Below are 23479 nucleotides of genomic sequence, written 5' to 3'. Positions count from 1 at the left end.
GTGCGCCAGCTGTGGCAGCCATTGGAGGGTGAACCAACAGCAAAAGGAAGACCTTTCTCTCTGTCTCTCTCTCTCTCTCACTGTCCACTCTGTCCAAAACAAAAACAAAAAAAATTGGGAAACTCACAAAAAGATTAATCAGTCTTATAATTTTGCATGAAACCCTGCCTGAGACTTTGAAGGCTTCCTTCCTCAAAGAGGAACTGTCTCACTTAAGAAAAGGCTAAGACTTTCCCTACTGGCAACTCCACTCTTCAAAAGGATACAGTTTTCATCACCTTCAGGGTTTCGGGGTGGCCCTGGCATATTCAACAGAACCAGCTTGGCTTCATGGGACTTGTTAACTATAACCTCATTGAGCTTCACTGCTGTATGCATCCGCCTCACATTTGACTGGTCCCTGGGTCAGGGAGAAATAGTAGTAGTTAAGGCAAAGAGAAAACTAGGTATAGTCATTCTCAGGATCCAGAGCTTTTCTTCTTGATATCAATAATATAAAAGTATTCCCATATGATAGTAATATCCTGGGTTTTCTCATTTAATGTTTGTTTGTATTATACCAGGGACACACTACAGATATGAGCTACATGGAGAGAAAGAAGGATGGTTTACTTGTGTACAGTGTTAATTGGGAGTTAATCTGCACATGCAAACAATAGAGATAGCTGGATTTGGAGTGAAATGAACAGACTATCCTTTGTGTCTAGGCAAAGTCACCTTTGTCACTGATGAGAATTCTATTACGTGGGAAAACTCACGGACGCATGTTAAGCAGATCCTGGAATCCTTCCATCGACTTGGCTTTTTGCCCCCGGGATGCCATGTACTTGTCTTTTGTCCAAGTCATGTGCACCTTCTCCTGATAGGTTTCTGTCTCTTCATCTTCATCTGAGCCAATGCTGGTTAGTCGCAGCATTGAGTTCCGGTCTTTTACCAATTGGGCCTAAGGAAAGTCCAACATAGTTATTCTACCTAATTTTGCCTCATGCTTCATCTTTAATTATTTTGAAACAGTAGTGGGGTTATAGTGGAATAACCGATAAACTAAGATGGAAAAAGATTGTTACCCTATGAAAACAAATACAGTATCAACTGTTATACTAACAGACTTCATAGGGCTGGGCTTAGATGGAAGCAGGGTCTCACCTCTCTGTCGCGCTCTGTTTTGGACAGCCTCATGTGCCGCAGCATCTGGGACCTCTGCTCCATCATCAGGGTGCGCTCATAAGTATAAGCTGAGATGTCACTGTCGTGCTGCCACAAATAGCACACCAGGTGGGCAGAAAACCAGAAAAGTATCATATCAACCTAAGTTTCACCCTTATTTTGTCCAGTTTTTGAGCTACATGTTATTTTAGGTTGTAGATACAATCTAGAGGCCCTGAAGGTCTTTTCTATAGTCTAACCACTACAAAAAACAAAACATGTACTCAAGTGCTTTTTAAAATTACTAACAGGTTATAAAAAACAAAGTCATGTAATCATAAACATGAATTAAAAACTATTAAAACTATAATCAGGAATTTAAAGGCTATGAAATAAATAAAAAAGCAAAATCGAAAAGCAACACCAAACATACATCACATACATATATTACTTATCTAGGTCAACCAACTAGGGTTTTGTTGGAACTAGGACATTAATCCACATTTACAGCTGAATAATTTCCCAAACCAGAAGAGGTTCTAGGAAGACAGGGTGGAGGGTGGGGGGTGGGGGAAGGGTGGTCTTTGCTTCCTCACCATCTCTACCACTTCCACCTCTGCTTCAATGCGCAGATGATACAGGAAGGTGGCCAGGTCCTTCTTCATCTGGATACTGTTGTCTTCTAGCTGGGCTACTGTGAAGATCCGGATGCTGCATTTTCGCCACACCTGACAGGGCACAATACATACATGGAAAATTAGGTCCAAGAAGCCAAAAGGAGTTGGTTTCCAAAACACAAGGCATTTTAACCTAGAACAATCTTCTGTATAGTATGAGGATATTTGTTCCTAGTTTCCTGCTTACTGAATTATTGCACTAGGGCAAAAGACAGAGTAACATTAAATAGTTTTAAGGAATTCTTTAATCTCTTAAGAAAAAACTGGCAAAGGAAAAGAAGGCTGGTGTGATGTGAAATACACAGTTGGTCTTTGTCCCTGTTTCCTCGCATATATTCCTAAAATCCTAGGAATCTTCAAAGTGGTAGGAGTATTTTTTAATGCTAATGACTGGTAGTTGGCTGCCCCTAGGCAGTTTCAGGATGGGGGTTGGTCACCAGAATGACCAAGGCAGGATCCATGGGCTGGGACTTTAAGCCTCATTCTCCAACCCCTAGGAACATGAAAGGGGCTGAAGGTTAAACGGATCACCAGCAGCCAGTGATTATTCAACTGTGCCTGTGTAATGAAGCCTCACCAAAGCCTGAAAGGAGTTGTGTCAGACAGCCAAACATCGAGATTCCTGCAGGGCACAGCTCCCAGGGAGAGCCCCTTCCCTCCTGTGGCCCTCTGTGCATCTTCCCTTCCCTTTCTCCTTCCTTCCTTCCCTCCTCCTTTTGTTCTTTTGTTAGAGAAAAGAGACAGGAAAGAGATATCTTCCATTCACTGGTTCTCTCTCCTGATGGCCACAATAGCTGGGGCTGGGCCTAGTCAAAGCCAGGAGCTTCAACTGGGTCTCCCACATGGATATAGAGGCCTAAGCACTTGGGCCAGCTTCTGCTGCTTTCACAGGTGCATTAGCAGGAAGCTAGATCAGAAATGGAGCAGCCAGGACATGAACCAGTGCCCATTTGGATGCCAGCCAGCATTGCAGGAGGCAGCTTAATCCACTATGCCAGCCCTGCATGTTTTCATTTGTATCCTTTAAAATAACCTTGACAGGTCTGTTAAGCCACCACCTGTGATGTTGCTCCTCTTCTGATCTAGCTCCCTGTTAATATGCCTGGGAAGAAAAAAAGATGGCCCCAGTGCTATCCACGTGTGAGACTCTGATGTATTTCCTGGCTCCTGGCTTTGGCCTGGCCCAGTACCAACTGTCAGGGCCACTGGGGAGTGAACCAACAGATTGCAGATGACTGTCTTTCCCTTTCTGCATTTCAAATAAATAAAGAAATAAATCTTTAAAAATCCTTTATAATGAATAGGTGTTTACCTAAGCTCTGTGAGTCACTCTGGCAACTTAACTGAACCTAAGGAGGGAGTTGTGGCACCCCAGTTTTTAAGTAGGTCAGTAAGAAGCACAGGTAGGCCGGCGCCACAGCTCAATAGGCTAATCCTCCACCTGTGGTGCCAGCACACCGGGTTCTAGTCCCGGTTGGGGCGCCGGATTCTGTTCCAGTTGCCCCTCTTCCAGACCAGCTCTCTGCTGTGGCCAGGGAGTGCAGTGGAGGATGGCCCAAGTGCTTGGGCCCTGCACCCGCATGGGAGACCAGGAGAAGCACCTGGCTCCTGGCTTCAGATCAGCGCAGTGCACCGGCTGCAGCGGCCATTGGAGGGTGAACCAATGGTAAAGGAAGACCTTTCTCTGTCTCTCTCACTGTCCACTCTGTCAAAAACAAACAAACAAACAAACAAAAAAACAAAACCCACAGGTAAAACCACCTGGACCTTGCAATTTGCATTCCAAATAGCGGGTAGCCTTGTGGGACTTATCCTCAATCTGTGGGATATGATGCTGCCCCCAGGAAGACAGTGTCAGAGTTGCACTGAAGTAGAGGACACCCTGCTGGTGTTGACCGCAAAACCCCAGCTTGTTTAATGTGTGGGAAAAACCCCAGCACATGTGGTGAGTAAAGTGGGAGACACCCAGTTTGTTTATTCCTTGACTCATGATGCATTAAGAGACCAATGACATCATGCAGACTATATTATTTACTATTTTAAATTTCAGTTTAATTAGTCTTAGCAAAGGATGAGCATGTATGTGTGTGTGAGATACTCATATATACACGCATATACCTTAGGTTTCTAGTATTTGAGAGATTTTTATTTATTTGCAAGGCACAAAGACATCTCCCATCTGCTGGTTCATTCTCCAAATAACCACAACAGGCAGAGCTGGGCCACACTGAAATCAGGAGTCTGGGATTCCACTGGGGTCTCCCATGTGGGAAGCAGGGATCCAAGTTACTTAAGTCATCACCTGACACTTCCCAGGAAGCATTAGCTGGAAGCTGGAATCTGGAGCAGAGCTGAGACTCAGGCACTCTGATATGGGATGTGGGTATACCAGGTGACATTTTAACCTATGTGCCCAAATGTTGCCCTATTTCCCATTTTTTAAAAAATAAAGATGTGTTGGCAGGCGCTGCAGCTCACTAGGCTAATCCTCTGCCTGTGGCGCCGGCACCCTGGCTTCTAATCCTTGTTGGGGTGCCGGATTCTGTCCTAGTTGCTCCTCGTCCAGTCCAGCTCTCTGCTGTGGCCCGGGAAGGCAGTGGAAGATGGCCCAAGTGCTTGGGCCCTGCACCCGCATGGGAGACCAGGAGGAAGCACCTGGCTCCTGGCTTCCCATTGGCGTTGTGTGCCGGCCCTAGAGGCTCTTTGTGGGGTAAACCAATGGAAGGAAGACCTTTCTCTCTGTCTCTCTCACTAACTCTGCCTGTCAAAAAAAAATAAAGATGTGTTAACTTCTTACAACATTACATCATCAAATAGGAAGATTTAGTCTAGTGAACCAGGACAGAAAGGAGAAACAGATTTTTCAAAGTTGTCTACGATACCTTGTGCTGTTTCAGTAGGAATGGTAATAGCATGAGCATCCCCCCATCATGCACAATCCACCACACGTCTATGTTGCCCTCAGAAAACTGCTCCACATTGGTGGGGAAGAAGGAGACGTTCTTTGCCACCAGCAGGGCGAGATGGGCAGCAGTTGTCACTCGAACCGTGCCTGAGGAGAAAAAAGGTCCAGGATGAGCAGAGGAATCCTTAGGCTCGCTTTGTTTCCCACCATGTCAGGAAAGCAAGAATAATGCTCTTGGTTTTTTTTTTTTAATTTTATTTTTTAAAATTTTTTGCCAGACAGAGTTAGATAGTGAGAGAGAAAGAGAGACATTGAGAAAGGTCTTCCCTCCGTTGGTTCACTCCCCTAATGGCTGCCACGACTGGCACTGCTCCAATCCGAAGCCAGGAGCCGGGTACTTCCTCCCGGTCTCCCATGTGGGTGCAGGACCCAAGCACCTGGGCCATCCTCTGTTGCCTTCCTGGGCCACAGCAGAGAGCTGGACTGGAAGAGGAACAACCAGGACTAGTACCTGGTGCCCCAACCGGGACTAGAACCCAGAGTGCCGGCGCCGCAGGCAGAGGATTAGCCAAGAGAGCCATTGTGCTGGCCAGAATAATGCTAACATTTCTGTGAGCAAGGTGTGCTATTTACCTAAGAGATTACACCTCATTATGAAAAAAACAAAGACAGCCGGCACTGTGGCTCACTTGGCTAATCCTCCGCCTGCGGCGCCAGCACCCCGAGTTCCATTCCAGGTTGGGGCGCCGGATTCTGTCCTTGTTGCTCCTCTTCCAGTCCAGCTCTCTGCTGTGGCCCAGGAAGACAGTGGAGGATGGCCCAGGTGCTTGGGCCCTGCACCCACATGGGAGACCAGGAGAAGCACCTGGCTCCTGGCTTTGGATTAGCACAGCGCTCTGGCAGCAGTACACTGGCCCTAGCGGCTCTTTGGGGGGTGAACCAACGGAAGGAAGACCTTTCTCTCTGTCTCTAACTCTGCCTGTCCAAAACAGAACAAAACAAAAGACAAAACCACTGAGAAAATCCAACTAGGTAACAGAATTAGACTGAGAACCACAGTTTATGTTACTAGATATATTCTGATTGTGAATTTGTAAGTGGGAAATGTGAATCTTGGGAGATGCTGAGGAATAATCTCCCAATTCCTGTGAGGATGACAGTATGGGAAATCATCAGTGAGAACATGGCAATTGTGGACTTGAAAGAGAGGGGGTGGGCACTTGGCTTAGCAGTTAACCGAGTTCAGATGCCTGTATCCCATGTCGGAGTGCCTGGGTTCAAGTCCCAGCTCTGCTCCCTATTCCAGCTTCCTGCTGAAGACTCAAGTGGTTAGGTCCCTCTCACCCAGGTGGGAGACACGACTGAGTTCCCAGATACTGGATTCAGCCTGACCCCAGCTGGAGTGGCACTTGGGGACTGAATCAGTGCAGAGGTGATCTCTGACTCTGTCTCTATTAAATACATTAATAAATGACCTGACAGAGAGAAACAATTCATGGTCACAATGTAAAGCTACAGAGGGCAGGTAGAACCAGGTTATTATTGCCAGTAGTGTTTTCAGGTGACTTTATAAAGCTATGTGCCAGCAATGGTGCAGTTTCTGGGAAGCAAGGGGTGGGGTAAGGTGACCAGGATTAGAGTGCATCTCTTACTTGGGCCCCTGGGTTAGTACCGGAAATGTTTTATACCAATAAAAGTTTTCCAGGCACGAGCATCTTCGCTTTGGCGCCAGCCATTGGGCCAGCCCATCACCACCGTGTTGTGCTTCATGCCCCCGAGGCCACAGGACTGGATGAGGTGGGAAATGCCCTCTCTCAGCTTAGCGGCCACCACCAGCTGGCAGAATCCTTTCACTCTCTCTGCCTCCATTAGATGCTTTATGGTCTGAAAGAGTCACAGAACCACAACAATGAATTGCTTCACCCTGGACCTTTTAACCCAGTATTCCCTCGCTATTTTATCTTCTAAACTCTTGCCCACCCCTTTATAACTCTATACTAACTATAGAAAAGCCCAAAAAGTGAAAATTACCCCCCATGAAATGTCACCATCCTTTTTTGTTCATTAAGGGCTTACTACATATTTTTACATCTGCACATAGTTTCTCTACCTTTTCCTCTGTTCTGCTTCTTCTTTTCCTTTCTTTGTAACTACCAAAAAAAAAAGAAAAACGAGAACAGAGATCTCCAGGAAGTAAACATTCACTGTTCTTTTTCAGCTGGCCAGGGTGAATTCACCAGCGTGAACACCATCTTCTTCCTTCCTCAGCCCCGGGCATCAGCTGGCTTATCTTATTAGAAATTCAGTCGATGCAGTTTCACTTTGGACTTGTCCCAGTAAGTCTTGCTTTTCTATCGAGTTCCCATAACCCTCTGATGGGTAATTTAACGGGATTACCGATGGCATTCGTATTTGCTCTGCTGTTCATTCATGTAGTCATGCCAACCTGGGAGAAACCTCACTGACTCTAATCCACCCTCCCCAGGAGAAAGGAGAATAATGGTGTGGAAGAAGATTGACTTTCCAAAAAGTACAGGTCAGTCAGTGGTGTGGCTGGGAAAAGAACCAGGCTGTCCTGATTTACAGTCTGGTCCTCTGTTTTTAATAATTTTTACTGTCGTTCTAGACAAATGTTTCTCAGCATTTCTAGATTTTAGAGTATTAAAGCATCCTAAAATGAGATTCAATAAAAAGGTTTTAAATACAATTAAAAATTTCATCAAGCAACAAGATTGCTTTTATTATTTTATAATATACATCAGAGTGAAACTATGCTTCTTCAGGTTCAGCATGAATATTTGGTACAGCTATTCAGAAACAGGCAAAGACCTTGTGATGCCACACGGGCGAGGAAAGAGCAAGAGGAGCTGCTCGCTGCCCTTTGCCAGAGGATGGGAAGAAGCCGCCGCACAGTTCTAGGGAGGGGTTCTTGACATGACCGCTCCTGGGCTCAGATCAGTGCTTGCAGTATTGGAAATGTTGAGCCTGGTATGCTCACAGTTTCATAATGCTTTACACGGGAAGGAAGAAGAAAAAGCTACCTTCTGGCTCATCTGATTATTTGGGAGGTAGGAGTGTTCAAAGTCAGCAGTAAGCAGGCAATCTCCTAGGTCACTCAGGGAAGGGATTCACTGCTAACCACTAGCCGGTAAGTCCTGCCTCTTACCTGCTCAGCAGCTAAAGCTTCACCATAGTTCTCCAGGAAGTTCCCCACAATGACTGAGCCCACGATAGTGAGGCCCTTTCCTGCTTTGAGCTGTGAGGCGAAAGTGAGGAGGCGAGGATGCTTGACATGTAAGTCTTCATCTAGTTTCAGTAACACAAGCAACTGAGGCCTGTGGAGAATGGGGAAGGAGGGGGTGACGGGTGAGAAGGAAGGGAGAACACACTTTAGGTCTGGTAAACAGAAGGATAATTCCACCTTTAATTCAGGAGATTCATGTAAAACATGTAATTTGGCAGAAGGAAGTTATCAGAGGAAATGATAGGGTCAGAGCACTGAGTTATTTTTAATGCTTCCAATATTATTTTAGACTGATCAGACTTCACGCAAAAAACAGTAAATCATGAATATTAAGATCACAAGTCCCTTGAAAAGGTGCCCAAAGAACCACGGGTTTGGGATCATTCAGAATAGGTCCTCTACACCAATTCCTTGAGCCACACAATTTCCTTTTCCTGTAATTGACAAAGCACACATTTCTGTATGTTAACCATGGGTCAAAAGTCACTAAGCACTAAGGTAAAGTTGGTTTCTTTACCTCCAGTTCTTAGTGTGTGGAGGTCCTTCCTCCAGGCGAAGCAAAGCAAACCGGGCTGCACTGAGGGACAGCCCACGGATCCCATCACCCCATTCCTTCTCAGCTCTGAGAGACAAAGGAGAAAAGAGGAGAGACAGATTTAAACTAAACTGTCAAGAAATAAACTTTTTAATCTAAAGGTGACATATGCACTAGATAGAAGATTAAAACTTTTACTAATGGCATATGCAGTGCTCTTTACTAACATAGTGAGCCCACTAGGCAGTCTACTGGAAGTCTTTAGCCTTGATATGTTTACAGTTTAGTAATGCGGACCAACACCACCCTGCACCCAGACTGCACTGCACAAACACTGGATGGGTCACTCACTTGGTCCTTCTTTGCATCTACCCAACAATAACAACTTGGACTCAGAAATTATTATATATTCAGAGTTCAAGTACTACTAGAATTAAGAAGTTATTTATTTCTACTTTTGGAAGCTGTTAGTAAGATCTTATTACAAAGTTATCATGGGCTAATATATTTTTCATTTCAGAGACAATCCCATGACTGAAGTGATCAGCCAAAATATTCACATTTGTGTTACACTCCATTTGGTACTGATCAGTTTTATTCAGATATGTCCTTTTAGTTATTTTTCATTGACCCACTCTTTCTCAAGAGGCTCCCCTTGGGATGAAAAACTTGTATCTGTAAGATGTTTAACAGAATTAGGGGTACCAAATTTGTGTAACAAGTTACAAATCAAACTACCTGAGTCCCAAATGTAATTTTCATGGAGTCGGTTCTAACTAAACTAGCCCATTTATATACGTTTAGCAGATATCAAGGTAAAATCCACACTCACCCTTGGTACTCAATGTACTTGTATATCATGCCAGCGATTACCATAGCAACAATGGCATAATACCAGGAAGAGATGAACATGAGGGCCAGACAAATACTCATTCCCATGAAAGAGAGGGCCCTAGAAAACAGGAAATAAAACACAAACAGAAATGTGTCTTTCTGAGCAGCTAAAAAAGCCTATGCTAGAGGTACTTCTCACACTGGCTCTGGTGAGATATTTTCAAAAAATTTCCAATCTATTACAGAAAGAACTTTTATAAAATGCATTAACTGAGTTATTAGAAAAATTATGACATGCCTGGACGCTATGGCAATGTTGAACTGCTTAAACATTTCTAGATGTTTAGTCTCAGTTTCTATCACTGCCTCATCATGGACTGGCAACAGTCAATAAACTGTGCTGAGCCCAAACCCACCTGTGCTAGTGGAGGCTGGAGTAACAAATGAACAGGGATGCCATCAAAATCAGTCGTTTTGAGGATGCTTAATACTTTCTGGGTAAAGCAGCGATGGGACATGTGGTCAGACATGTTAATAACTCTATGATCTTTTAAAACAAATTTCACCTAAATATTCCCAAAACTTTCATGAACATTTCATAGCTTAATTGTAAAAGTCACTGAGAGAAAACTGCCACTAATTTTATTACTGTACACAAGAGAAACTTGGGAGAGCAATAAAGTGCTTGTTTTGATCCGGGAAACTACACTTACCTGATCTTCTGTGTGTATAACAAACTTCCTAGCTCTGCAATAACTTTAAAGAATGAATAGGAGAGTTGCTAATTTGGGGATTAGGTTCTAATGAAAAACAGAGTAGAAGAAAATAAAGTAACAGGAGCAAAATAGCAACACACAAGAAGTTCATAATGAAGCTTCAACTAAAGTTAAAGCTAGAAAGGGGACCAGAGGTGTTACAATCAGTTAAAGATATAAATTGTTCCAGATAAAGGTCATATCACTGTCTACTACTGGTAAAGCAAAGCTAGAAAGGGATCTAGGAAAATCAGCAACCAGGAATGTGGTCACTGAGACACACAGAGCATAAAGAACGGTGAGGCCGGCATCTGGCACAGCGGTTGTCTCTCTGCCCCACACTGGAATCCCCAGCTCCAGCTCCTGACTCCAGCTTCCTGCTAATGCAGATCCTGGGAGGAAGCAGTGATGGGTCAAGTAACTAGGTTCTTGCCACTCAAGAGGACCTGGAATGAGTTCCTCAGCTTCCAGCGTTGGCCCCAGCTAGGGGCCACTGGGGACACTTGAGGAATGAACCCAAAGATGGGAGGTATCCCCCCTGCCTCTCAAGTAAATGAAAATTTTTGAGAACCCCAAAAACACTTTTTTTTTTTTTTTTTTTGACAGGCAGAGTGGACAGTGAGAGAGAGAGACAGAGAGAAAGGTCTTCCTTTTGCCGTTGGTTCACCCTCAATGGCCACCGCGGTAGCGCGCTGCGGCCGGCGCACCGCGCTGATCCGATGGCAGGAGCCAGGTGCTTATCCTGGTCTCCCATGGGGTGCAGGGCCCAAGCACTTGGGCCATCCTCCACTGCACTCCCTGGCCACAGCAGAGAGCTGGCCTGGAAGAGGGGCAACCGGGACAGGATCGGTGCCCCGACCGGGACTAGAACCCGGTGTGCCGGCGCCGCAAGGTGGAGGATTAGCCTAGTGAGCCGCGGCGCCGGCCAAAAACTCTTAATTATGAGAGGAAAGAGGATGGTAGTTAAAACAAAACAAGCAAAAGAAAACGTAACAGGGGGCCAAGCACTTTGGTGCAATGCGTTGAGCCAGAACCTGAGATGCTGGCATCTCATGTGGGTGCCAGTTTGAGCTACTCAACTTCTGGTGCAGCTCCCTGCACATGTGCCTGGGAAAGCAGAAGATGTCCCAAGTATTTGGGTCCTTTCTATCTATGTAGGAGACCTGGATAGATTTCCAGGCTCCTGCTTCGGCCTGGCCCAGGCCAGGTTGGTGCAAACATTTGGAGAGTGAACTAGCAAACTGAAGCTCTCTCTCTCACCTTGTAACTCTTCCTTCCAAATAAATAAATCTTTAAACACACACACACACACACAGCTTCTGCAGGACTGGGGAGAGTTAATGACAACAACAATAGCAACAAATTTCCAGAACTTTACTATGTACCAGGCATTATACTGAGCATTTCAAAGTTACTAGTCCCTGGACTGGCACAGTGGTACAGCAGATTAAGCTGCTGCCTGCAATGCTGGCATTACTAATGAGTGCTGGTTTTAGTCCCAGGCTGCTCTACTCCCAATTTAGCTTACTACTAACAAGCACGGGAAAGCAGTGGAAGATGGCCTGAGAGCCTGGGCCCTGCCATACATATGGAAGACCGGTATGGCGTTCCAGACTCCTGGCTTCTGCTTGGCCCAGCCTTGGCTATTGTGGTCATTTGGGGAGTGAATCAGCACAGGGAAGATCTCTCTCTCTTTCTCTCCCCCTTTCTCTTTCACTCTGCCTTTCAAGTAAATAAACCTGTAAATTCTAAAAAAATAGTTATTAGTCCCTTAGTAAAATGAAGGTTTACATGGTTATGTGCTCTGCTGAAGGTTACAACTAGGCAGCACAAGAGCTGAGAATGGAACATGGGTCACCTAGCTCTAAACCTCACCCTCAGTAAACCTGTCATAAGGAAGAGTGTTTGAGAATGAAAGCTGATGAGAATATTGAGTAAACATAGACAGGGATGGAATCCAGTGCTCAGTTAAAAGGGAAACAGGAAAATAAGATATGCAAAAAAAAAAAGTTAGGCCAGCGCCGTGGCTTAACAGGCTAATCCTCCACCTTGCGGCGCCGGCACACCGGGTTCTAGTCCCGGTTGGGGCGCCGGACTCTATCCCGGTTGCCCCTCTTCCAGGCCAGTTCTCTGCTGTGGGTCGGGAGTGCAGTGGAGGATGGCCCAAGTGCTTGGGCCCTGCACCCCATGGGAGACCAGGAGAAGCACTTGGCTCCTGGCTTCGGATCAGCGAGATGCGCCGTCCACAGCGGCCATTGGAGGGTGAACCAACGGCAAAAAGGAAGACCTTCCTTTCTGTCTCTCTCTCTCACTGTCCACTCTGCCTGTCAAAAAAAAAAAAGTTGTTTTAACTTGAAGACTGTAGTGGCCTGGAAATACTTATTGTTGGTGGTTTTGTTCTTTATTCTCAGTAGCTGTTCTAAGTTACTAGAAAGTGAAAAAAATGCAATATAAGGGTGGGGATTCATAAGAAAACTGGAAGTTGAAACAGACAGTATTGAATGGCTGGCCAAGAAAAATATTGTACTGAAAACCCATAATTTCCTAGATTTCTAGGTCAATGATGGGTTCTTTCCAATGTGGGGAAGAAGCAAAGCAGACTTACCAGTGGTAGTAGCGGAATCGGGGTCTCCAGTTGGGTGTTCGAAGTAATGTTTGCAAGGCACATGCCAAGTTCACAAAGAGGTAACACATGAGAAAAAACCTGGGAGATAAAAAATAAGAGGAATGACTTACTATAAAGTGATTTTTAAAAGATTTATTTATTTATTTGAAAGGCAGAGTTAAAGAGAAGGGGGAGAGGGGCAGAGGGAAGGAGGAGGGTAGGAGGGTGGAGAGGGAGAGAGAGGGGGAAAGGAAGAGGGAGTGAGGGAGAGGGGAGTGTGGTGGAATGAGGTGAAAAGTTCATGCCAAGATGGCCACTGACAACAGAAACTGCCTGGCAACAGGCCGTGATTGGATGGCTTCAGAAACCACATGACAACAGAGGAAACCACATGACAACAGAGCCTGACTGATGGCAGGCTGTGATTGGATGGTTTCAGAAACTGCCTGGCGACAAGAGCCTGACTGGCAACAGGCTGTGATTGGTTGGGGCATAGACCGCCCCTTGACCGGATTGGCTGGTCTTGGCTATATAAGCTGTTGTACTAACTCAAATAAATGAGTCTGTGGGCTGCTCGCCTCAGGCCTGCTTTCACCCGACTCCCGGAGTCTGTGTGGTGACTCCACGCCTCTTGCCCCCACCACGCTGCTCCTCTCAGAAACGAATCCACTGCAATATTGTTGAGAAATCAACTGCAACAGGGGAGAGAGAGATATCTTTCACCTGCTGTTCACTCTCCAAATGGCTGCAATGGCAGGAGCTGGGCTGATTTGAAGCCAGGAGCTTCTTCCAGGTCTCCCACAAGTGTGCAGGGGCCCAAGTACTTGGGCCATCTTCCATTGCTTTCCCAGGCGCATTAGCAGGGAGCTGGACTGGAAGTGGATCAGCAGGGACTTGAACCAGTTCCCATACTGGATGCCAGCACGGCAGGTGATAGCTTTACCTGCTACATCACAGCGCCAGCCCCAAGTGATTCTTTGAGGGTTATTTTAACTAAATAGAGAAGTTTTTATATTGAAGCCTGTTTCTAGACACTAACCCTTAATAACATAGGGTAGAGAGAAACTTGAACCTGCTCATCATCCCATGTTCTCTGGCTCAGCCAGTGGCACAAGCACTCTTTATTCAGTTGCTCTTGGGACAATCAAGGTTTCCTCTTCCTTATTCACTCTTGTTCCAGATTCACATATCAAGTCATAAATATTCAACCTATTTAAAAATCTTTCTACTTTTTTCTTCATTTTCCACTCTACTACTGTCATCTTCTTAGTTCAAACTCCTACTTCTTTCCAAATAGCATTCCTATCTCAACTTTAGCTTCCTTATATCCACCTTTTATATCAAGTTCATTATTCTAAAACATAAATATGAACACAGTACCATTTGTTTTCAAAAGATTATCCACTACTTTCAGGTCAAAGTTCCAGGTCCTTTGTGATCTGCTCTATTACTTCTCCATCTGCCGCTCCCAACATGCACCTCCCACGGTAGATAAACTAAGCTATTTTCAATCCTGGATGTGCTACGTAATTTCATCACCTAGTTTCTTTATGCTTATTCCCTGCCCGGACTTTTCTTCATTGTTTGAGATGCAGGTGTCACTTTCCGAAGGACATCTCTCTTGAGTCTCAGTCTATTTTGATGCCTTGCTTTTGTGCTCCTAGGGTACCTAATGTTACTACTTGTTTCATCACACTCCATGCGCACTGGTTTCCTGATTTATAAGACTGTGCCTCATTCATCCTTGTATTCATAGCATATTACAAAGTACCATATTATAGGCAGATAGTAAACCATCAGGCGAATGAATGAATGAAATGAACAAATGAATAGAAACTAACAATAGCAATAAAAGCTACAACTGATAGGAATCAGAAATGGAGGCAAATAACCTTTTTCTTCCATTTTTGTGGTGACATGTTTACTCATACCATGAAGTAAATGGCTCTCATACCAGTGTGTAGTGACATTGAACATTCTCATCTAACATAACTTGCTCAGATTATAGGCAGACTGACACTTCTCACAGGTATTGCAAGTGGCATAATGATGACCATGAGCAGGTGTGAGACTCAAACCTTTCAAAGCTTTACTTCTTTTATTAGCACTCCTAATATTACAAATGAGAAAAGCTCAATAACCCACTCCCACTCAAATCTCCTGGCAAACCTAAATACATGGGGATGCAAGAATTTCTTTAAAATATTATTTGTTTAAAAGGCAGAACAACAGAGAGAGAGAGGGAGAGAGAAAGATCTTCCATCCACTGGTGGACTCCCCAAATGCCCACAAGTTGGAAGCTCAGAACTCCATTTGGGTCTCACATGTAGACAGTTGAGCCATCATCTGCTGTCTCACGGTGTGCATTAGCAGGAAGCTGGATTGGAAGTAGCCAGGATTGAACCAGGCACTCTGAGATGGGATTCAGGAATCCCTAGCAGTAGGCTAACCTGCTGCACCACACTGTTTGCACTCTCAAGCATGTTAATAATGCAATGCAGCATCTTGGGGCAGGACATTAGTTCAGGCTGAACCCACAGCCAATGTCTCAGAAAGGTCACCTGCAGAGAACTTTTGAAGTTATATAGGTACAGAAAAGAAACCAGAACAAAAACACAGTAATATAAAAAGCTAGCCTTACATGAACGTTCTCAGGAATATTAATTAAGTGAAGTTACAGCTGTGTGTATGTGTGAATATGTATGTATATACCATTTAAGCAAGAGTAATTTAAGAGAATAACTAGCTCTTACATGGAGAGAATTGGGGCCACGAGATCCAAGGAGGCGATAAGGATTCCCAGCTCTGCAATGGCAGCAGTTAGAAGTAAAGCCCAGGTGGGTTCCCCATTGGCTTTGCTGTGACCAAAAACCTGTACATAGAAGAGAAAATATCAGGCACAGGAATGTTGAGTCAATGTTCCCTATTCCTCTGTGCCACAGTTTCAGACATCTGCATGGTTGGTGTTTTCAACTGTGATCACTTTAAGGACCTTTACCGCCATCACATATATAAGCTCATAATAGGGATTTACAGGATCTTGAACTAAACACTCATGTCTCCACACTTAACGATCTAGTAATTAATTCCTAAGCTCACAAAGACCACATTATTTTTCATAAAACCTGGGAAAAAATAAGGCATAGAACAGGTCACTCACCCTTAGAAATGGAATGATGTTATCCTTGGCAATGGCCTGTAGCAGCCTTGGTGCACCTGTGAGGCTCTGAAGTCCAGCCCCACATGTTGAAAAGAATGAGCCAATAACAATTACCCATGGGGATGGCCAAGATAAGGTGCCTACCACCAAATTACCTTTCACAGCATCCCCAAACCTGGAGAAGAAACAAGAGGGACATTTAACCTGGAAATAACTTTAGACAGAAAGATTAGAGAGATGTTCATTCAATATTTTCCAATTCATACTTTTTAGGGAATCAAAATTGAGATAGATTTGAAAATTAAGAAATGTAAAGAGAGATTTGATCACTGCTATAATGGCCATCTGGCCTACAGTGAAGACATTGGTTAAAATGTTTAATCTGGTATCAGAGTTCGGGGGTTTGATTCTCAGCTCTGTCTCCATATTCCAGCTTTGTCCCGAATGAAACTTTGGGAGGCATCAGTGATGGCTCTAGTGGTTGGGTTCCTGCCACCCACTGGGGAGACCTGGATTGAGTTCCTGGCTCAAGGCTTCAGCCCAGCTCAGCCCTGGATGTTTTGGGCACTTGGGGAATGGACTAGTGTACTGGAAATCTTTGTCTCTCTGCCTCTCATATAAATAAATGAAAAAAAAAAAAAAAAGGCACTTTGACCTGTATTAAGAAAAAATAACCTGTAAGATTGGAAAATAAGCTAAGCATCAATTACAGATTTCCCCTTCAGAAAATCAAGAGATCTCCTTTTGGAGACAAATTGGAAAATCAGAGAAAAATACAAAGAAAGGGGGGAAAAACAGGAAATGGGGTGCTAGTGTTGTGCAGCATGTTAAGTCACCACCTGCAACTGGCATCCCATGTAAGACCCAGTTCGAGTCCAGGGAGCCCAACTTCTGCCTAGCTCTCTGCTAATGCACCTAGGAAAGCAGGAGAAGATGGCTTGAGTGCTTGGGTCCCTGTTACCCATGTGGGAGACCCGGATAGGCACTCTGGGTGCATGGCTTTGGCCTGGCTCAGTCCCAGTTTCTTTCATTCAGTCATCTGAGGTGTGAATCAGCAGACAGAAGATCTCTTGATCTCTCTCTCTGCCTTTCAAATAAATAAGTCAATCTTAATAAAAATAGGAAAGGAAATCCATAATCTTAACATTTTGTGTACTTTGCATATTTTAGTCTATTGTTTTTTAAAACATGTGATCTCGCTGCACCTGTAATTCTGTATTCTTTTAAAGCACGTGCATTTTCCTGTGTCAAGAAAACTATGAATAAATTTCAGTGGTTTGAATAATATTACATTGTATTTTACATGAATCCATTCTTCCAGTGTTGGTTGTCTGCTATACTAAACACAACTAACATCTTCATGCCATATCTACATTCACACTTCAGACTATTTTTCCTTAAGGCAAACACCTACTTGTTCCAAAAAGGCTGAATACCTTAAAACATCTCAACCTTAAAAGTCACTACCAAACTGCTTTCCAGGAAAGTTATACATTTTCTTCTCTTTAAATCTGATGTTAGATTTTAAATTTATTTATTTGAGACAGAAAGAGACAGACAGGGCCCATCCACTGGTTCATTCCCCAAATGCCCACAACAGCTGGGTCTGGGCTGATACCAAAGTCAGGAGCCATAAGCGCAATTCAGGTCTCCCCCATGAGTGGCAGGAACTCAATTACTGTCTCTCTGCCTTTCAGATAAATAAAAATAGACATTAAACAAGAAGAACTCTACTACTATGAAATTCTTGTGCATGCTTTTCTTTTTGGTAGTATTTACTAATTTGAAGATAGAAAAGACAGCTCTTGGCCGGCACCGTGGCTCAACAGGCTAATCCTCCGCCTTGCGGCGCCGGCACACCGGGTTCTAGTCCCGGTTGGGGCACCGATCCTGTCCCGGTTGCCCCTCTTCCAGGCCAGCTCTCTGCTGTGGCCAGGGAGTGCAGTGGAGGATGGCCCAAGTGCTTGGGCTCTGCACCCCATGGGAGACCAGGAGAAGCACCTGGCTCCTGCCATCGGAACAGCGCGGTGCGCCGGCCGCAGCGCGCTACCGCGGCGGCCATTGGAGGGTGAACCAACGGCTAAAGGAAGACCTTTCTCTCTGTCTCTCTCTCTCACTGTCCACTCTGCCTGTCAAAAAAAAATAAAAAATAAAGAAAGAAAAGACAGCTCCTATCCCTGGTTCACTCCCCAAATGCCTGCAAGGACTCTTTTGCCAGGACTGAAACAAAGCTAGGGCTGGGAACTCAATGAAAGCCTACCATGTGGGTGGCAGAAATTCAATTACTTGGCCATCACTGCTGCCTCCCAGGGTTTGCATCAGTAGGAAGCTCGAGCCAGGAGCTGGCTAAATGTCTATTCTGTCTGTATGACTCCTTTGTTTTTCTTTATTTTCAGTTTCTTTATTGAAAAGCAGAAAAACAGAGAGAGACTAAGATCTTCACCAGCTTTCACTCCTTCAAATGTAATAGCTGGGGCTGGGCAGACAGAAGTCAGGAGTCCAAAATTAATCAGAATATCACTTCTGGGTGGCAGGGACCCAAGTACTCGAGCCATTACCTGTGTCTCCAAGGGTACAGGAAGCTGAAATAGGAAGTGGAGCCGGGACTCGAATGCAGGCACTTTGACATGGGATGTGGGCATCACAATTTAACCTCTGCACCAAATGCATGCCCCATGTATTAGTGTTTTTGTTGTTGTTTTAAAATATTTCCATATATTTGAAAGGCAAAGTAAGAGTGAGAGAGGAAGAGGTGAGTGGAGGTAAGAGAAAGAGAGAGCTCTTCCATTTGATGGTTCACTCCCCAGGGGCAGGCCAGGTCAAAGCCATGAGACTAGGACTCTATCTGAGTCTCTCACATGGGTGCCAGGGCCCCAGAGCACTTCAGCCATCATCTGCTGCTTTCCAGGATGCCTTAGCAGGAAGCCGAGTTGGAAGTGGAGACAGTCCTCAACACCAGGCACTTGGATACAGATGTGGGCATCCTGTGGGATGGCTTAACCTGCTGTACCACAACATCTATTCCCTGTGTACGACTCTTGATATACATACGCAAGTATTTCTGTTGGATATACCTGGAAGTGGAACTGCTGAGTTACAGAGAGGTGCACGTTCAACTTTAGAAGATAATGACCAATTGTTTTCCAAAGCACATTCCAACTTACATTCTCAACAATTTTTATAATATGGTATAATTTACCAGAGTTCCATAAATCTATATTTTCCACTACAGTATATTTAAAAATCATTGCTATTCTGATGTATAATTCTCTACTAATATATTAATAGTATCATACTATACTATACCACACACACGTATATATACTATGCTACTTGTAATACACACACATACATACACACACATATACAGTGTGCTACTTATTTTGTTAACAGTATTTATACTGCATCTCTTAGGCTTCCTATTCTCACAAGAGTCAATCTGGTAGGGGAGAATAATCTGAAAATGAGTAGCTGCAATGTAGTATGGGGAGTACAATAACATAGCATGTTCAAATACGGTGGCTGAACAGTTGGAGGAGTGGTTAGGTAAGTCTGCAACAGCTCTAGAGGAGAGAAGGTACTTAGCCTAGTCTTAGAGGATGAATGTGAGTCTGCCAAATGTGTGATGGTTGAAGGTTTGAAATAACAAGGTACCTTTAACTGAAGATTATGTCTAGAAAAAAAAAAAAAGATTATGTCTAGAACACACAATTTAGGAAGGAATGGTGGGAGTTACAGAACAAAGAGCAGACATGGCCAGAACAAAGTGATGGTTTTTTTGTTTTTGTTTTTGGACAGGCAGGGTGGATAGTGAGAGAGAGAGACAGAGAGAAAGGTCTTCCTTTTTGCCGTTGGTTCACCCTCCAATGGCCGCTGAGGCCGGCGCATCGTGCTGATCCGAAGCCAGGAGCCAGGTGTTTTTCCTGGTCTCCCATGCGGGTGCAGGGCCCAAGGACTTGAGCCATCCTCCACTGCATTCCCAGGCCATAGCAGAGAGCTGGCCTGGAAGAGGGGCAACTGGGATAGAATCCGGCGCCCCAACCAGGACTAGAACCGGGTGTGCCAGCACCGCAAGGTGGAGGATTAGCCTGTTAAGCCATGGCGCCGGCCAAGTGATGGGTTTTTAAGGAGCATAGGCAGGCTCTTAGGCAGAGAGGTTTGTCTGAAACATTTTGTGTTTTAGAAAAAGCTATCTGGGGGCAATGTGGGGGGATTAGAAGATGGTAAACAGGAAGGGAGATGATGACAGTAATGTAGGCAAAATATCCTGAGGGCCTTCACAAAGTGATGGTGATAAACAGAAGAGAAAGTGAGATCAGGGCTGAAAGGTGAAATACACAGGGCTTAGGCATCAACTGGATGAGGGAGCTGATGGGAAATGTCTATAGAGTGAGACTGTTTTGAGAGGGATGAATGGTGAGGCCATTAACCAAGACGCAGAACATTTGAGGAGAAGCAGCAGGTTCTGGGGAAGTGTTTGCCTAGAAATCTCTTGCCAAACATATTTTATACTCCTAGGTGAGAGGAAAGGAAAAACACATTCAGTAGCCTTCCTAAAGGAAACGAATAAAGTAAGTTTCAGGCTTTTATTCAGAATGCCAAACTGAATTAGATAATTCTGTCTCATAAAGAAGCTAGATATTTCAAAGGTTTGTACTTTATTAACTTGTCTTCCTTTTTGCCTAGTTTTCCAACAGTTTCTTTTTTCTTTTTTTCTTTTTTTTTTCTTTTGACAGAGTGGATAGTGAGAGAGAGACAGACAGAGAGAAAGGTCTTCCTTTTTGCTATTGGTTCACCTTCCAGTGGCCGCTGCGGCCGGCACATCGCGCTGATCCTAAGCCAGGAGCCAAGTGCTTCTCCTGGTCTCCCATGGGGTGCAGGGCCCAAGGACTTGGGCCATCCTCCACTGCCTTCCCGGGCCATAGCAGAGAGCTGGCCTGGAAGAGGGGCAACCAGGATAGAATCCGGCACCCCAACCGGGACTAGAACCCGGTGTGCCGGCGCTGCAAGGCAGAGGATTAGCCTGTTGAGCCACGGCGCCGGCCCCAACAGTTTCTAATATACAAGGAAATCCTCACTATTCAAATTTGCTGCTTTTTTGAACAGCTATATTCACTGCATCTCATATATCTGTAACAACATACTGGCCCTTATTATTCACTAGCCTTTTGGCACATTATATATTCTAATTGTTAATCATGATTAAAACCTCAGGTTAGATTTCTGACATTCCAATTGTGCTGGAGCCAAGTGCGATGATCAGATGTTACAGAAGACAAATCATTATAACGAAATTAATCACTTACTTGTCTCTGAGCACAACCCCTTCAATACAAGCACCAAAAAGGACGACATTGCTTAAATCTACCATACCAAGAGTCAAGGAAACGGCTGTTTACCCTCTGACATGACAGAAAGTAGACACTTGGGATATTTCTTCTCACAGTAAAATGAGATGCTAAATATGCTAAATCTATAAATTCCTTATTGAATTTTGTACACAAAGTTTATCTGGCAAGAATTAAGGTGGTAGAAAGCAGTTATCTTTATTACCGGGGTAAGAACCCTACCATCACTCTAGTTCTACTAGATGTTCCCATGACTCAGGCTCAGACTGGATCTGTGAAAAGGATACAGACAAAGGATGTGGTCAGGATGGCAAGGATAGTGCCGATGGGAATGGACTTCTGGGCATCCTTCAGATCTCCAGATCTGTTTGATCCAGCCATGATCCCTGTGGACAGGAGAAAAATAAGTTAACTTCTGAGTTCCTGGGCACTTTGGTATTCATGCAATTACCAAAGACTAGAAACAGAGCGTAAAACCCTGAGAATATAATTCTGTCTCCTGAGTCAAACAACTCCCTGGGTCTCACAGTTTCTAAACTAGACAGCAGCGCCTCAGCTTACCTGTGACAGAGGGAAAGAAGATCCCCACCAGGAGAGTGAAGGAGGTGGTGATGTCGACAAGGACGTACTCATGGTTTAAGCTGCCCAGGACATCAGATGATTTGGCTGAGGGCTTTTCGATAATCTCTCCTTTAGGTAAATAATTACTCCAAAGATTTTCTGCAGTGGGGAAGAAAGATAATATAAGCAGCAGCAATATGGAAAGAAGATAATTAGATCATTTCTACTCAAACAGTATTCAAAATCAGCTTTCTCATTTACATAGTTTGTAAAAGGATTTCCGCTTCTTCCACACGAGCACATGTACACACACTTGTATGTGCTGCACAACAAAGCACACGTAAATGAAAACATAATACCCTTCCTCTTTAGTTAAAATATACTTTGAAAAAAATGCTTTGGCACCCATGAATGCAGTTAACTTTACTAATGCAAGTTATTAGAAATTAAGCAGACTAAAGCTGAATTCCCTGTTCAATCCATTATTACAATCCACAATCTGGGGCTGATGCTGTGGCACAGTGGGTTAAAGCCTTGGTCTGAAGTGTTGGCATCCCATATGGGCGCTGGTTCTAGTCCTAGCTGCTCCTCTTCTGATCCAGCTCCCTGCTATGGCCTGGGAAAGCAGTAAAAGATGGACCAAGTCCTTGGGCCCCTGCACCCACGTGGGAGACCCGGAAGAAACTCCTGGCTCCTGGCTTCGGATTGGCGCAGTTCTGGCTGTTGTAGCCATCTGGGGAGTGTACCAGCGGATGAAAGACCTCTCTCTCTCTGACTCTACGTCTGTCTGTAACTCTGCCTTTCAAATAAATAAAATAAATCTTTAAAAAAAAAAATCTACAATCTACAACCAACGCTATTTCTAACTCATTAATGTGAACTGGCTTATGTGCAATGACATTTGAGGACCAAGACACTTAAACAGATGTTACTTAAAGAGTTTCAGGAATTTAGCTCTTAGGAAAACACACATGTGGATGTATTTGCATGAAAATAGTTCTATCCAGGCTGGCGCAGTGGCTTAACAGGCTAATCCTCCGCCTTGCGGTGCTGGCACACCGGGTTCGAGTCCCGGTTGGGGCACCGGATTCTATCCTGGTTGCCCCTCTTCCAGGTCAGCTCTCTGCTATGGCCCGGGAGTGTAGTGGAGGATGGCCCAGGTCCTTGGGCCCTGCACCCCATGGGAGACCAGGAGAAGCACCTGGCTCCTGGCTTCAAATCAGCATGATGCGCCGGCCACAGCAGCCATTGGAGGGTGAACCAACGGCAAAAAGGAAGACCTTTCTCTCTTGTCTCTCTCTCTCTCTCACTATCCACTCTGCCTGTAAAAATAAATAAATAAATAAAATGTCTAAAACATTCCTAAGTTTAAAAGAAAAAAAAAAAAGAAAAGAAAATAGTTCTATCTGGGACCGGCACTGTGGTGTAGTAGGTTAGGCCTCTGCCTGCAGTGCCGGCATCCCATACAGGCACCGGTTTGAGTCTCGGCTGCTACACTTCCAATCCAGCTCTCTGCTAATGGCTGGGAAAGCAGTGGAGGATGGCCCAAGTGCTTAGGCCCCTGCACCCATGTGTGAGAACTGGAAGAAGCGCCTGGCTCCTGGCTTTGGATTGGCCCAGCTCCAGCGCTGCAGCCATCTGGGGGTTGAACCAGCAGATGGAAGCTCATTCTCGCTCTCTAACTCTGCCTCTCAAAAAAAAAAAAAAAA

The 23479-nt window shown here is 44.7% G+C and overlaps 1 protein-coding gene across 5 annotated transcripts in view; it reads right to left on the bottom strand.

Moving 5' to 3' along the window:
* The window catches only part of SLC12A6 (solute carrier family 12 member 6), a 122462-nt gene that overhangs the window by 3383 nt on the left and 95600 nt on the right, over positions 1-23479 (bottom strand). For all 5 annotated transcript variants that reach the window (XM_062205560.1, XM_062205561.1, XM_062205563.1 and 2 more), the window contains 15 exons: positions 21771-21929; positions 21497-21595; positions 21168-21225; positions 15862-16036; positions 15455-15573; positions 12702-12800; positions 9340-9459; positions 8490-8594; positions 7895-8063; positions 6417-6612; positions 4706-4875; positions 1743-1874; positions 1147-1254; positions 759-943; positions 267-400 (listed from right to left, as the gene is read on the bottom strand). In XM_062205560.1, coding sequence (XP_062061544.1) covers positions 267-400; positions 759-943; positions 1147-1254; positions 1743-1874; positions 4706-4875; positions 6417-6612; positions 7895-8063; positions 8490-8594; positions 9340-9459; positions 12702-12800; positions 15455-15573; positions 15862-16036; positions 21168-21225; positions 21497-21595; positions 21771-21929 — 2028 coding nt within the window. The remainder of the gene's footprint in view (positions 1-266; positions 401-758; positions 944-1146; positions 1255-1742; positions 1875-4705; positions 4876-6416; positions 6613-7894; positions 8064-8489; positions 8595-9339; positions 9460-12701; positions 12801-15454; positions 15574-15861; positions 16037-21167; positions 21226-21496; positions 21596-21770; positions 21930-23479) is intronic.

This window comes from Lepus europaeus, chromosome 11, assembly GCF_033115175.1.
Source record: "Lepus europaeus isolate LE1 chromosome 11, mLepTim1.pri, whole genome shotgun sequence".
In the NCBI taxonomy this organism is placed as follows: Eukaryota; Metazoa; Chordata; class Mammalia; order Lagomorpha; family Leporidae; genus Lepus; species Lepus europaeus.
The sequence above is the reverse complement of the archived record's forward strand: the minus strand, read 5'-3'. Positions and strand labels throughout refer to the sequence as shown.